The 15,008-nt window shown below is 45.3% G+C and overlaps 1 protein-coding gene across 1 annotated transcript in view; it reads left to right on the top strand.

Moving 5' to 3' along the window:
• The first annotated feature begins 1,453 nt into the window (after nucleotides 1-1,453).
• Nucleotides 1,454-15,008, top strand: part of ATXN7 (ataxin 7) — a 92,576-nt gene continuing 79,021 nt past the window's right edge. Inside the window, 3 exon segments of the mRNA XM_024123753.3 lie at nucleotides 1,454-1,524; nucleotides 1,920-2,246; nucleotides 2,486-2,554. Of these exon segments, the coding sequence (XP_023979521.1) occupies nucleotides 1,931-2,246; nucleotides 2,486-2,554 (385 nt within the window). The 5' untranslated portion in view covers nucleotides 1,454-1,524; nucleotides 1,920-1,930.

The following is a 15,008-nucleotide window of genomic DNA, read 5'->3' as shown; positions in this document are numbered from 1 at the left end:
TTTGTTTATTCTGTTTTTTCTGCTTAGATAAGGACAGGAAGCATCCATAGTTTTGGGGAACTTTTGTTTGCATGCAATCCAGGAAAAAATGTACGCACTTATTTCTAAATATTTAAAAAATAAATTCATATATTTGTGTGTATATATATTTTATTTTTAATTTTTTTCACTAAAGCCTTTAAATTTTGAACCCAAAACAAGCACTTTCTACAGGAGCCCTGCATTGAGTTCAGGCTGCAATAACATTTCCTTATTTTTACTCTTCTTTTTAAACATTTTTTATGTTTCTGAGAGTTGGACTTTGTTTCTTTAGCAGAGAAGTTGGCCGCCTCTATGACGCCAGGTGTTCTGGATAAAAAACCTGAATAAGCCCGCTTTTTCCCCACCTAAAGAAAGCACCTCTAGGCAAGCAGCTATGACACACGTGCCTCAGGAGTGCTGTTATTACTGCTATGTGAAACATGATTAAAATCATTGTTGTCATGTCTCAGGCTGCAGATTTTCACATCAGTTTGAAGGAAGAGTAATGATAAGAACACTTAATCGAAAGTGCTTGTTGTGGTCTGCTACTGTTTCAAATGTTTCAGGTGCTTTAGTTCATTAAGTAGCCCTTTATTTTATCATCTTTACCCATCACTTGAGCAAAAGCTTTGCGCGCAGTCTGTGTATTGGGGAGGGGTGCTAATAAGTTTTGTGGGCCAATGCTTAATTTAGTGAACAATATTTAACAGAAAACAGTATTTTCTAGGAATGCTGTACCTACACCTAAACCTTAGGTTCCCTCCCTGCCCAGGCAAAGACAATCATAAAGAGGGAGACCAACGGCTTGAATTAAAACTAAACTAGATTTGGGGGGGGGGGGTGCGGGGCGAATGAATCACTTCCAGGAGCATTGGAAAGGGAAATAAAGAAATTTGGGGTAGTGTCTCCAAAACAGGTAAATGGATTCGCCTCGGTCTCTCTCTCCTCCACTCCATTTTACACTGATTTCATGGTCTCCTCTTTGCTGGACGAGCTCAAATACCCCGGGAGCACGCTGTGACCTCCCGTGGTGGGCTTAGGGCCGACACCTGGGACTGCACCTGGGCCGCATTTCCTCGCCTGCCAGCGGTTTCCTCCACGCCAGGCTTCCGCTCGGCGGCGGTTTCCCATTCATGCTTTTGACAGCCGCGCGGCCGCCCGCGAGCGGAGATCCAAGTGCTCCCTGAACCGGGCCCTGCGCCCCAGGTCGGACCCCGGGCGGGAAGGCCCTACGGTGACGCCGCCCGTTGGTGCTCCGGGGCCAGCCGGCCGGCTTCTCCATAGGTGGCTGCGTTTCCGACTTCGCCCTGGCTCCACTCCGGGGGCTTGACGCGCAAACTTCGCCGGAGCGAGCTGAGAGGGTGGGACCGGCGAGGGGGAGGAGGCGGCGGGAGGCGCCTCTGCTTAAGGGAGCCGGCCGGGCGCCGCCGCTCGGACGGACGCGCGGACGGAAGGGAGGAGCGGGGCCGCCGGGCCCGGCCCGGGGATGCGAGCGGCCTCAGGGTGGGCAGCCCGAGGGCCGGGGGTGCGTCTTGGGCCTCCTCGCCGCGGCGGGGCGCGGGGCTGGGGCGGAGGCAGCTCGGGGCGCCGGCCTCCGCGCCGACTCTCCGCGGCGGAGGCAGGCTGGGGACCCTGCGCCGCGGTGGCGGGTCGCCGGCGCTTGTCCCCTCCCCCGAGGGGCGCCGGAGTCGAAAGCGAAAGCGAGCCCGCGCAGCGGACTTTGCGCCTGGGGCGGGGGGTGGCCCGGGAGGAGAAGAGCTGGGGGGCTGGGCGGCTGGGGGCGCTGTCAGCGCGCCCCACCCGGCCCGCGGGCCGCGCACGCCGCCGGAACTCCCCGGCGCCTCCTTAAAAGCGGCCCCCGCGCGACTCTTTTCCCCCTTTTTTTTGTTACATTGTAGGAGCGGAAAGAATGTCGGAGCGGGCCGCGGATGACGTCAGGGGGGAGCCGCGCCGAGCGGCGGCGGCGGCGGCGGGCGGAGCAGCGGCCGCGGCTGCCCGGCAGCAGCAGCAGCAGCAACAGCAGGCGCCGCAGCCCCAGCGGCAGCCGCCGCCGCCGCCGCCGCGGCGCCTACGGCCGGAGGACGGCGGCCCCGGGGCCGCCTCCACCTCGGCCGCCACCGCAATGGCGACCGTCGGGGAGCGCCGGCCCCTGCCCAGTCCCGAAGCGATGCTGGGACAGTCGTGGAATCTGTGGGTCGAGGCTTCCAAACTTCCTGGGAAAGATGGTGAGTGTCCACGCCTTCCTCTTCCCCCCCGCTCCGCCCCCCCAACCCCCCCTCCCCCCCTCGCCTGGCCCCTCTCCCCTCCCCCCTCCCGTGACCCGCCCCCTCGGGGGTCAGAGATGCTATCGCTCGGTTGGGGAACGCGGAGGTGCCCGCACCTACTCCGTGCGTGCGTGAGCGTGCGTCACACTCCCGGCCACTGACCTGCCTCTCCCCTCCTCCTGTGTGTGTGTATCTCCTAGGGACGGAATTGGACGAAAGTTTCAAGGAGTTTGGGAAAAACCGCGAAGTCATGGGGCTCTGTCGCGAAGGTGAGTCCAGCCCCCTGAAGGAGTTTGTGCAAGGCTAGGGGAAGTATCCCGGCCGGCTAACCAGGGCGGGAGCTCGAGCCCACCTGACCCACTCCGCCCCCGTACGCGAGGATGCTGTCTGAGGAAGAAGGGGGAGGACTGCGCGTTTGGAAAATCCCGTTTCCGGGGGCTTCCTGTAACGGGGAGCGTCAGGAACCCTTCAGTGGAGGCCTGGCTGGTGCAGTTTGAGCGGCGCTCGGTGATGAGCGCTGGGGAGCAGCAGTGATTTTAACCCAGATCCCTTTAGGTCTGACCCCCTTATGGAGAAACAGGAGGAGTGGAGGAATTCTCAGCTTCCCAAAGCTTTTCCACGAGTGTTTTAGGGGGCTCTGAAAAGGAAACCTTGCCACCTGAAATTTATTGCCGGCAATCAAAATGAATTTTGAACTTTAAAAAAGGTGATACTTTACCTGTGCAGCCTATTTCTATGGGATTTAAGTTAGAGTTTCATGAAAAGGATCATCACAACTGAGGAGCTCTTGGTCGGATTTTTTTTTTTCTTTGTTTTTTTGAGCTGCCAAAATCAGCAAGGCGGTGGGGGTGAAGAATTTTATATGGTGAAACAAGCCTTTAGTGCTCTTAGCTAGTGAAATCAGAGTCTAATTATTGGTCAGTTTTTAATAAAACTGGTAGAAGGGTACTCTAGGGAAATAACTGTAGTTAAAAGTGTGCCTCCAAATGAAAGGTCAGGTATCTAGGAACTGTCAGACCTTTACTTCAGATTTTCTTTTTCCGTGAATAGTCACCTTTGCCGTCTAATGCCTCTGCCAGGCCCGGGCACACTGTGGTCAGAAGGGACTTCTGAAGCCCAGTCAATTTTAGGTTCAATTCAAGCGATTCCTTCAGTAGCAGTATAGACAAGGACTTGAGTGAGCTTTGGTATCCAAAATACTGAGTTTATATTCCCAGTGCAATTTTATTTCTCAGTGTGACCATGTATTTTGGTATAGTTATTGTCAGGGGCCCAAGAATAGGTTCAACTTTGGCAAGTGGAATATTTTAAAGTCCAGAGTTGGCCCATTGTTATTCTGTCTCCACAGTTACTTCTTGTTTTTAGTGTCTGTGTTGCCTCCACGTTCACTGTCTTGGTTTTTTTGAACTGGCCATTTGTTGGCCTCTTGGCCCTAGGAGGAAGAGTAATACCAGTGGCAGCTCTCTGAGAGCTTCCAATTGGAACAGATTAGAGAGCAAATTAGTTGATTTCTGAGAATGAGAATTGCTGTTTGAGACGGAAGGAAAGAGAGGGAAAGCACAGGACTTGCTGGCAATGTTGCAATAGGAAAAATCAGTTGTTAGTCCGGTTTTAGTGTTGAATTGGCAGCCCGCCTGGGCTTAAAAAATTAAAATCACTAGGTGGTAAGTCATAGGAAGCAGTTGGAGTAGAGCTTTAGAGGACCTCACCGGCTCCTGTTCTTAGTTTCTTTCTCTGGGTGTGGATGCATTTCCCATAAAGGGTTTCTAAATCTGTGTGAATACAGGGTGCTAATTACTGGTAATTCCCCTATAGAGGATGAGTAAGTGTATTAGTGTTTCACTGGGCAACTTGGTCTGGATTGAGACCCAACCAAATTTAGTTGCCTGGACCCATTTTTTGCTGTATTTGTTATTTTCAGTTGGGACATAGTCATGAGTGGATTTTACCAAGAAGATCTAGGACCTCTTCATTACTTTATTCAGGCACAAAGGGATCATAGATTATTTGGTTGTGTGTGCTTCTGACCTATCAAATTATTAGTGACTGTTAGAGGTGCCCTTTTTTTGTAAGCTGTTCTAACCATTCAGAGGATGCTGAAGCAGCCAGGATGGCTGAAACTCAGCCTGCCTGTTTTGAGTAGAGACTGAAGTTTTTAACTCAGTCAATTCTTGATTCATTTGTGACTTTGTGGATTTTCTGGGACAGTTTAAAAATCCAAGCATAAGGATGTTCAGCACCTAACACAGTGGGCCTTTGTTTTTCTAACAAATAGTTCATGTCAGGCTGTTTAAGAAATGAAGATACATTTTTAAATTATCAGAAATTATTAGACAGTTGTCCTTTGTCTTTGGTTGAGGTTATCTCCTACCAAGAAAACATGTTTTGGAATTAAATTTATACTAATTCCTCTTGTCAACAAAGTTAAATTGGGAAGAAATATGTAGATAAATTGATAATATGAATGAAGCACTCAGTCAGAAACTCCTCATCTTGGAGGATATTTAGGAATATTGGCCAGACGTTTCGAATTCTCCAGTTCATGATTGTGCATCTAAGAGTTGGAAACCTGGGTATAAGATTAAGTTGCTTAATGTTGCATTTCACCTTTCAGAATCTAGCTTTCCCCTTTGTAAAAGGAGGTGATAACACCTACTTCCCATGGTTGTTATAAGGGTTGACATTAAATTAGATTATGGAAAATGACTTTACACATACTAATTCCTTTCAACCCTTTTAAATGCTGGTCATCTTAGACCTGATCTCCTAATTTGCTATTTGTCTAGGTCAGAGGTTTTTAACCTGGGGCTTGAATGGGCTTCAGGGGATCATAGTTCCCCTGAAATTTTATGCAAAATAGATGTCCAATTTCAGGGCAAGTGTTCCCAGCTTCTCTTGGATTCTCAAGGATTCTTCACATATCTCTATCCCCAAAATTCAAAACTTCTAAGCTAGGATCTCTGTCCTTTTTTCTTTTTCTCTTTTTTTCTTTTTGCTCCTGTAGCTTGATTTGGCCAGTTTCCTCATGTGAGACTGCCTAAGGGTTAATGCTGTGGGAGAGGTCGGAACTATAGATTTAGATGGAAGTGAGATTATTTGTGGTTTAGCTAATATGTCATTCCCCTGTGTTCCTATTAGCTCAAGTAGGTAAATGTTAGGATAAAATTTCAGTTATCTTTCAGAGGTTTATCTGCATCCTCACATTTTTATTGCCTTGTTTTATTCTGTAATTTGTAATATTATTTAATGGCACATTTGGTTTTAGTGGAAGAAGATTGATAATACACTTTTAAACTTTTTCAAAGACTAAACTCAGAAGAAAATTACCTTTATTTAAAGGTGATTTTTGAAATTGTAGATTTAACAAAGTAATGTTTAGATGAAATTAATTGGTATGAGTAACTGACTAAGGTTTCCATATCAGTACCTGAAAATGTAGGGAGCCTTAAAAAATAAAAACATTAAATGCCTTAACTTCACAGCAAGTTGAAACAAAATGTAAAGTGTTATTGTGGGAGTCAACAGTGGAAATATGATGTTTTCTTTGGGAAGCCATTCCTAACTTCTCTTGCACCCACTTCTTATACAACATCAAAGTACCCAGTACTTTTCCTTCCTCCGAACTCTCTATCGCCATTTGAAAGTGTGTGTTATGTGATGGCTCTTTTATTAGAGTGCAAGCTCCCAGAGGACAGGCTTCTTATTGACCAAGATATATTGAGCTCCTGCGCCTTGTTTGTGTTCAGTGAATATTTGCCCCCAAAATGAATGAACTGGGCTACTAGGAAGACTGACGAGTTCAAATGACTAATTTTCCATTGTGTTGTGACTCAAAAAAAAGGTACCTGTTCTGTGGGGAGATGTACTTTCTGGCCCCAGGGGAGGCCAAGGACTGTCTTTCAGCATTTCCTGTGTCTCTGTCCTGAGTTTAGCACTCCATTTACACTTTCCAGAAAGAGTGCAGACAGGACACCACCTCTCTTATCTCTGATACTTAGGCAAGGGAGTAGGATGGCAACCTAGAGGATATCCACACTTGATGACAGGTGACCTCCCTGTCAAAATAACAGGGACATAGTTGAGCCTAGGGCAAGATGGAAGAGAGGTTGGTTGGCATCTACAGGCAGCTAGGTTAAAAAAAAAAAAAAAAAAAAAAAAAGACTAGGAAGATGGGTAGCCTCAGTCAACAGGGACTGAGTCAACATAACAATACCACCTTTTTCTTTCCTAGGGAAAAAAAAAATTGTTCCTAGTGAGTTAACTGAAAACAAATTAGGTATTGGTGCCAAAGACTATTAAAGTAACTACGTCATAGACATAAAACTTTCTCTCTGAAGTAAAGAGCACTTGTGATTTTCTCTAGGGTTTCTCTTATGTTTTTCCCCCCAGCTTTTCCTTTGGACAATTTGAAATGTACAAAAGTAGAGACAGTATTTTAATGAGCCTCCTTATATCTTTCCTACAGCTTAAACAGCTAATGAGTCCCTGCCCAATCTTGTTTCATCTCTACTGAACTCCCCACATGTCCCAGACATCATATTTCTTTTAGTTTTCTTTTTTATGCTTGCATGGACTTAAGCTTGTCTCCTGCAGAATGGAGCCTTCCTGTACTCTGCGCCTTCTGTTGAGGCAAGCCCGGCTGCCATTTGTGATCCCCTCCATGAGTGTGTAAGGGTTCTGCAGGTGGCAGGACTTGCAGTTGGCTGACATCTCAAGTAGAGACCGAAACTAAGCCTCAGACAGGAGTCAGTGCAATCCAAGTTCACTGCATCAGAATCGCATTAGCATACATTTAAGGAGCATTCGGATGATTTGGTTGCAGATCACCCACACTTGACACTCCCTGGGTGAGTGCTAGGGCTGCAGTAGGCAGTGTCCTTGCTGACAGTTCCTGTTTGTAACTTTCTACCTGTAAAGTCGGTGCTAACCCAGGAGTGAGAGCCCCGGTAGACCTAGAGAGACACTCCTAAGGAAGGATTCTTTCCCCTGAGTGTGGCTCCTTAGCTATTTTACCACAAACTGCACTCTAGCTGAGAATGCTTTTTACATTGTTGAATGGTTGAAATAAAAACTTTCAAAAGAAGACGATTAGTTCATGACCTGTGGGAAAATATGTAATATTCAGCTGTCAGAGTGCATGAGTAAAGTTTCATTGGAACATAGCCACAGCCCTTCATCTACTGACTGTGGCTGCTTTCTCCATGCAGTGAACCGTGGAGCTGAGTTAGGTGTGACTGAGACCATACATCCCACCAAGGCCTAAATTCACCATCTGACTCTACAGAAAAAGTTTGCCATCCCTGTTTTAATGGGTTTCTTGGTTAATGAAGGGCCATTCTTCAGAATGTGATTCTACTACTTGAACTTTCTGTTTTGAGGGGGAGAATCTTCAAAATGGTAAAAACCACTGTTAAACCTAAAGTTAATTCAACATTGAAGAAATATGTTGAGCTAGAAGGAGACACGTGAGAGTATAAGGTTTCGTGTAAGAAGGTTCCTATTTTTGTCACTTTTGTCATTCCCTGCCACTTTTCTAGGGCATATACCTGTTTCTGGGCAATGCAAAAATAGAACATCAACAGAGCTGTTACTGTCCCTGCTTCCCAGAGCCTTTGACTGTGAGGATGGGGCTTGGCTTCTGTTAGGCTCCTGTATAGTATGTAAATCCTCAGGAGAAGGAGTCTAGAACTTTCATGGGATTTTCTTCAAAAGGGTACCTGACACAGATTCTTGAGAATTTCTGCCCTTGAGTTGGATTAGAGAAGCTGAAGCCCTGTTGGAGGCCTTGGAACTTGACTTACAAGGCAGATTCACCAGGAAACACATCTACATTTTGATTTATAAAGAGGGCATACTGAATCCTTTGATCTCTCATCTTTGATTTTGTGCTTGCTGGGAAGTGTCACACCTGGCACAGTCCATGCTGAATTCTTCAACCCACAAGGCTTCACAGTAAAGGAAACCATGCACGTTTCCTGTAGTAGCAAGGGGCTTCCAAGCTGAATGTACTCCATTTACAGTTTTGATTGCTTCTTGTGAACTCTGATCTCAGGAGGGAAGCATGGGGAATTTATGCCTCGTTATTGAGTATGACCTACATGTTACGCGGTCTGATTTTTCCCTTATAACAACATCCTGCTTCCTCCTGTCCACATCTCACGATATTCCTACATGTATGTGGACAGCTCAAGTTCAGTGAGAACTTTTACTCTGTGTCAGCACAGGTTTTACCTTATGTATTCTTCACAGCTGTCATATGATCTTGGTATTACCATTATCCCCATTTTACAGATGAGGAAACAGAGGCCCAGAGACGTGAGATTACCTCACCAAGAACACAAAGCATGTAAGAGACCCTGGAACACATATCTGCCTAACTCCACAGCTCACATGCTTAACCCTCTGCTGTGCTGAGCTCATTCCAGAATGTGCACCTGCTTTTCATGAGCCGGAACAGGTTGCTGTGACCTTTGTTTTCCTTATCTTTGGCTAGAAATACTGACTTTAAAAAAAAAAAAAAAAAATTTTTTTTTTTTTTTTTTTTTTTTTTTTTTAAGTAAAGAGATCAAGAGCCCTTTCTTTGGTGTGCTTTACAGCAGTCTATATGCTGTATTTAGCAGTTCTTTTATAAAATCTTTTTTTTGAGGGGGAGGGAAAGTATGCACAGTTTGCATTAGAAGTAATTGGCTTTTAAAAAAAAAGATTTAAATGAAAGCTAAAGTTGCAGCAGATAGCAAACACAATCATCTGGGATTTGTACCATTAAAAAAAAATCCTTTTAAAAAAAAGAAGTGAATTTCCACTGTTTAAATAGCATTTCAGTGCAAGATTGCTTTTAATCACATTGATATTCAAAGTTTATGGCAGTATTTTTAATAAATGTGCTCCTCTGATTATTAAAGTATTTTTTCATTGAAGTTCTAAGAAGAAAAAGAAGCCTGTTAGTAGACTTACCAGTTGGAGTTACTGTACTTTTGAGAGGAAGGCAGAAGATGACATTCATATTCATCTTGTACAGCAGGGATTATTATAAATGAGCAGAAGGAGAAGAATGGTTTTTGCATTTCAGGCATTTATAACAAAACTAGATGAAGTATTCCTGTTCCTCTTTGTGATAAAGACCCTGCTAACATCAAATACTTTTTCTCTTATATGTAAGCTTATGGCAAGGAGAAAGTAATAGTTCATTATCAATTAGACTCATAATCTTAAAAACAGAAAATATTCCCATCCCAGGTTATACAGATGTTTTCCACAATCCTGAACTCGTGAGGCAGTTTAAAAAAAAACAAAAACAAAAACAAAGAATGCGTTTAACCAGTAGTCCCAGGCTTTTATATTTCAAACCAGAAAGTTTCTGAAATGGGGACCAAACAAAGCGTTGCTAGCGTTTTATAATGTATATAATTAGACATTATAACATATAATTCTTAGCATCATAAAAGTGTGAGGGCCATTGTTTTAGAATAAAGGACCATCCTTTAAATTTGAAGAAAGTTTAGATTTGGGAAGGACTCATTGCCTTGTCCTTATTTTTCACATTTCCTTGTGGCCTTTTTGGAGATCAGTGTGTATTTTGGTGTTTGATAATCACTGCTTTAAATCAGCTTCCCTAAGTGTCTGTCTTGTAACCCTAGTAGGTGTTAGGCAGAAAACGGGGTTCCATTTTTTAAGTTTGCAAAAGATAACTTTAAATACAGGCTATACTGAGAACTCCAGTTCTGGAGTTAAACAAACTTGGGTTCAAATCTCAGCTCTCGTAGGTGAGTAACTTGAGAAAGATTTACATAGCTTTGCTAAGCCTCAGTTGACTTACCTGTGCAATGGGAATCGTAGTACAGCAGTACCTCATAGTGACTGGGAGGATGAAATGGTATAATACGGTTTCAGCCTTTTGTATAATGTCTGGCAGAGCAACTGTTCAATAAACGTTACTTGCTAATTTTATTATTTTTGTCAATCATGAAAATGCAGTGACGCGAGCATGCCTCTAATCAAGTGGTCTGCCAGGACTCGGCAGCAGCAGGAGGTGAAATGCCAGTTTTCCTTTTGCAGGCGCTTTGTAGGCAGTGAGAGGACACCTCAGTGTGCTCAGCACAACGGAGCATAGCAGATGAACCCAAGCTCCCAGCTTTCATGGACTCTAGTGAAAATGAGACGAGGGAGTTGACATTGCTCGTTTCCTCCTTTAGTCAGCCTCTTGACTTGCAGAGGGAAGCCCAGTGTGGGGATTGACGTTCCCCTGCTTGTACAGAGTTGCACTTGCTCCTCTCCTGGAAGCCTGTAGTTTGTGTTCCTTCTTAGAATGTTTTACAAAGGTCTTTTTCTGGGCAAGAAAGGTAAATTACAGCCACCAGAATAAAGTTAACCTCACTAAGTTGGGAAATGGGTCAGAAATAACTGAGGCTACTATTTTATGATTTTATGTATGTGCGGTGGTAGTCACGGGGTTTTCTGCCTGATGAGGGAATTTTAAAAATTGCCTTTTCAATGCTAGGAAATTTCCATTTAAATTTGAAGCAGTTCTTCATTTAAATGACCTTGATCTCTTTGGAAACTATATAGACAGATATGTTTCAATGGAAAATAATTGTTGTTGAAGTTAATACATATTCATTGTAAAGATTCTGCTAACAATTTCACTAATTTTTTCCCTACTAATGGTAATATGTAGCCATCATTCTCTGTAATCCCACTGTAGGCCAATTTTGAGTCTTCAGTTACAGGATTTGGACTTAGGGCAATTCATACCTGATCAGGGACAGCCATGTGACTACCTTGGGCACTTACTGACAGGCAGGACTCACATTTGCCAGCCTGGTCAGTTCACTTTCTGTCAAGGTCCAGACTCTGTCCTTCAGCAGGCCTCAGGATATTTTGTCCAGCCATGATTCCTGCCTTGAGAATCCTCTGGCTGTTGTGCCTTTGTTCGTTTGCTTTTATCCCACAGACATTTGACAGGGACATTCTCTGTGCCTCTTGTGGGGTTAGAGTCCAAGGGTATAACTGCAAACAGGAAGGCACAGTCCTGTCCGGCAGTTGGTTAGCAAGTGTTGATGGAGTTACCCACTAAGTGCCAGGTTCTCTTGTGGGTGTTGGGATAGAGTGACACAAGTTAGAAAGAGCCCCTGCCCTCTAGTGAAGCGAGACACAATAAATACACAAACATTTTTGAAGGACATTGCGTGCTGTAAAGTCGATAAGGTAGGCTAATGAGTTGGCGGTGGAGGAGGGGGCGTTCAAGCTAACATGATCAAGGACGGCTTATCTGAGCTTTAACATTTGAACTGAGATGGGAATGGTGAGAAGGAAGTGGCCACTGGATCATGTGGAAGAAGGCAAAAGAGTGTTCCAAGCAGAAGGAACAAGCAAATATGCGGCCTCCGAGATGGGCATGGAGCAGAGTAGAGGGAGATGAGGCTAACAAAGGTCAGATAGCAGAGGCCAAGGTCAGGCATTTGGGTTTATCTGAAGTGTAATGAGAGCCTACTGGGGGGTAGTAGCTTCAGCAGGGAGTGGCCTGATCTAATTTGTGATGTGTAAAGACCACTGGCTGTTGGATGGTGGATGGATCGGGGAGAGGGTATAGGGACCAGTCAACTAGGTGAGAGGTGATAGTGGCTAGATCCCGGTGATGGCACTGGCAAGGCAGAAAGGCTGTCCTCTTAAGGATGTATTTTGGAGGTGGAGTTGGTTTTATTTATTTATTTATTTATTTGGAGTGTAGTTGCTTTACATTGCTGTGTCACTTTCTGCTGTACAGCAGAATGAATCAGCCATACGTATATATGTCCCCTCTTTTTTGGATTTCCTTCCTATTTAGGTCACCACAGAGCACTAAGTGGAGTTCTCTGTGCTCTACAACAGGTTCTCATTAGTTATGTATTTTATTCATAGTAGTGTATATATGTCAATCCCAGTCTCCCAATTCATCCCACCCCCCTCCCTTTTCCCCTTGGTATCCATACGTTTGTTCTCTATGTCTGTGTCTCTGTTTCTGCTTTGCAAATAAGATCATCTGTACCATTTTTCTAGATTCCACACATATGCGTTCATATACGATATTGGTTTTTCTCTTTCTGACTTACTTCACTCCGTATGACAGACTCTAGGTCCATCCACCTCTCTGCAAATGACCCAGTTTCGTTCCTTTTTATGGCTAATATTCCATAGTATATATATACCATATCTTCTTTATCCATTCATCTGTTGATGGACATTTAGGTTGTTTCCATGTCTTGGCTATTGTAAATAGTGCTGCAGTGAACATTGGGGTGCATGTATCTCTTGGAATTATGGTTTTCTCCGGATATATGCGTAGGAGTGGGATTGCTGGGTCATATGGTAGTTCTATTTTTAGTTTTTTAAGGAACCACCATTCTGTTCTCCATAGTGGCTGTATCAATTTACATTCCCACCAACAGTGTAAGAGGGTTCTCTTTTCTCTACACCCTGGAGTTGATGATGTAGTGAAGAATTGAATGTGGATGAGGGAGAGAAGTAAGGATTGGAATCTGAGGCTTGAGCAGCTGAGTGGTACCATCTAATGAGCTGAGGAATGGTGGAAAATCAGGAGACTCGGGGTCAGGAGCTGTGTTTTTGGCCACACTGTGCATCCTCATGCAGCAGTTGAATATAGAGCCCAGAGCTGGTGGAGCAGCCTGGGTTGGAGCCACTGGGTGAGTCTGTGTCATCACTGTACAGAGGGCATGGAAAACTGGGGGACAGGTGAGTTCTTCTCAGGTGTGAGCGTCAGTAAAGAAAAGAAGGGAGCCAGTGGCTGAGCCCTCATTAAGGGGGTGCGTGGGTGAGGGGGAATCAGCAGGAGGCGTGAGGAATCACCAGTGAGCGGGGAGGGAAACCAGGTTTGTGTGGTGGTGTAGGATTCCAGAGAAGAGACACGGTAGGTGAGGAGTGATGGCCCGTGTCCCGTGCTGCTGTGAAGTAGAGTAAACCCAAGCCAGGGAATTGATCTCTGGCTGTGGCAGTGTGGAGGTCGTTAGTGACCTTAATCAGGAGAGTCAGGGAGGCAGATGCCTGGTTGGAGGGGAGCTATATGACCAGAGCTGGAGAAGTGGAGAGGGCAAGTGGGGGCAGGTCTTCAGAGGGTTTTGCTTTAAAGAGAATGGAGAAATGAGTTAAAAGCAGGATGGGGGCATAGATAAAGGCAATACAGGGAAGGTGTGTTTCGTTTCGTTTCGTTTCATGTTATTTATTTTGGATAGTATTAGGGCACGTTTGTCTGCCTCTGGAAATGATCCAGGAGTGAAAGGTAATTGATCACATGTGAGAAAATGGATAATCATGAGGATAATACGTTGTGATGGGAAAAGGCCATGGGATCACAGCCCAGGTGGATGGGTCAGTTCTGGGTTGAGTCAGAGACTTTTTTCTGTTGTAATGAGAGGAGGAGCATGTGGATCAGTTGCAGGTAGGGATGTGGAATTGTGGGAAGATAAGGTAGGGAGTTCTTTCCTGTCATTTCTGTGACGTAAAAGAGAGCATAGGAGGTTATCAGTTGAGTGTGGGTAGGAAGAAGAATTTTGTATGTCTTTTTCTTAAAGTATCTAGACAGGGCTGATGGGGAGGTGTTACCCAAGTAAATGGGCAGTTATGTAGCCTTTAGAAGCCTCCCATGGAGCTTAGAAGAAAACCGAAACTTCCTAGCAAGACCTGTGGGGCCTTGGATGGGTGGGAGTGTGAGCCCAAAAAATCAGTGATCTCAACAACTTGAGGGAGAGTAAAGTCAGAGCTCGGAGTGGGGAAGCAGTGGTCAGGCAAGGAAGGCTTCTTGGAGGCGGTGAAGGGGAGAGTTGGAGCTTTTGTTAAGCCACAAAGGAGGAGTTAGCTGGTGTGGTATGGGAGCACCCTCTGCAGTGGGGACATATCTAGGGGATGGGGGAGCCTGGAACTTGGCTGCAGTCCTGGGAGGTGAGTGCTGGAGGGCAGGAGGTGGAACTCTCCATGCACCAGGAGGGAAGTCATCCTGAAAAGAGGTTTGTACTTTGTCCAGAGGGTGGGCTCTGAAGGTTGCCATGGTAGTAGTATGGATGTTCAATTAGCAGTGGCTGAGGTAGAAGCTGGAGGCCAGTGGGGCCTGCAGCCTACCTCCTTATGTGAAATCCTCAGGGGTATAGGTAATCATAAGCTGAGGAAGTGAGGTTTCAAAATATAGCTTTAAAATCTAAAGTGGATAGTTTCTCCCTCATAAAACCCTTCAGTGGTGTCTGTTTCTTTGTGTTCAGTCATTGATTCATTGATTCAACACGTATTAATTGAGCAGCTACTTTGAGCTAGGTATTGTTCTAATATTCAGAAAAACAGCAAACGTTCTAGAGCTGGCCTCACAGAATTTCTATTTTTGTGAGCGAGAGGCAACAACTTTTAAAAAAGTGAAATATATATACGGTAGTTGGTGATGGGTGGTCTGGAGAAGGATTAAGTTGGAGGGGTACAGTTTAAAATAGGGTGAGAAGGAGGTCTCTGAACAAGACTTGCAGGGTGTGAAGGTGTGAGACCTGTGGATATGGTGGACGAACTTTGGGCAGAAGGAACAGAGAATCCAAAGGCTGTGTGTGGCAGGAGAGGGTCCTGGAGGGTTCCAAGAACAACAGGGGGTCAGGGGGACTGGTGGAGCTTGAGTAGGGGGAGTGTAGCAGCAGAAGGCAGCTGCTGGGCTCCCCTGGTGGCGCAGTGGTTGAGAGTCCGCCTGCCGATGCAGGG

The sequence above is a fragment of the Physeter macrocephalus genome, chromosome 18 (assembly GCF_002837175.3).
Source record: "Physeter macrocephalus isolate SW-GA chromosome 18, ASM283717v5, whole genome shotgun sequence".
Taxonomy (NCBI): Eukaryota; Metazoa; Chordata; class Mammalia; order Artiodactyla; family Physeteridae; genus Physeter; species Physeter macrocephalus.
The sequence above is the reverse complement of the archived record's forward strand: the minus strand, read 5'-3'. Positions and strand labels throughout refer to the sequence as shown.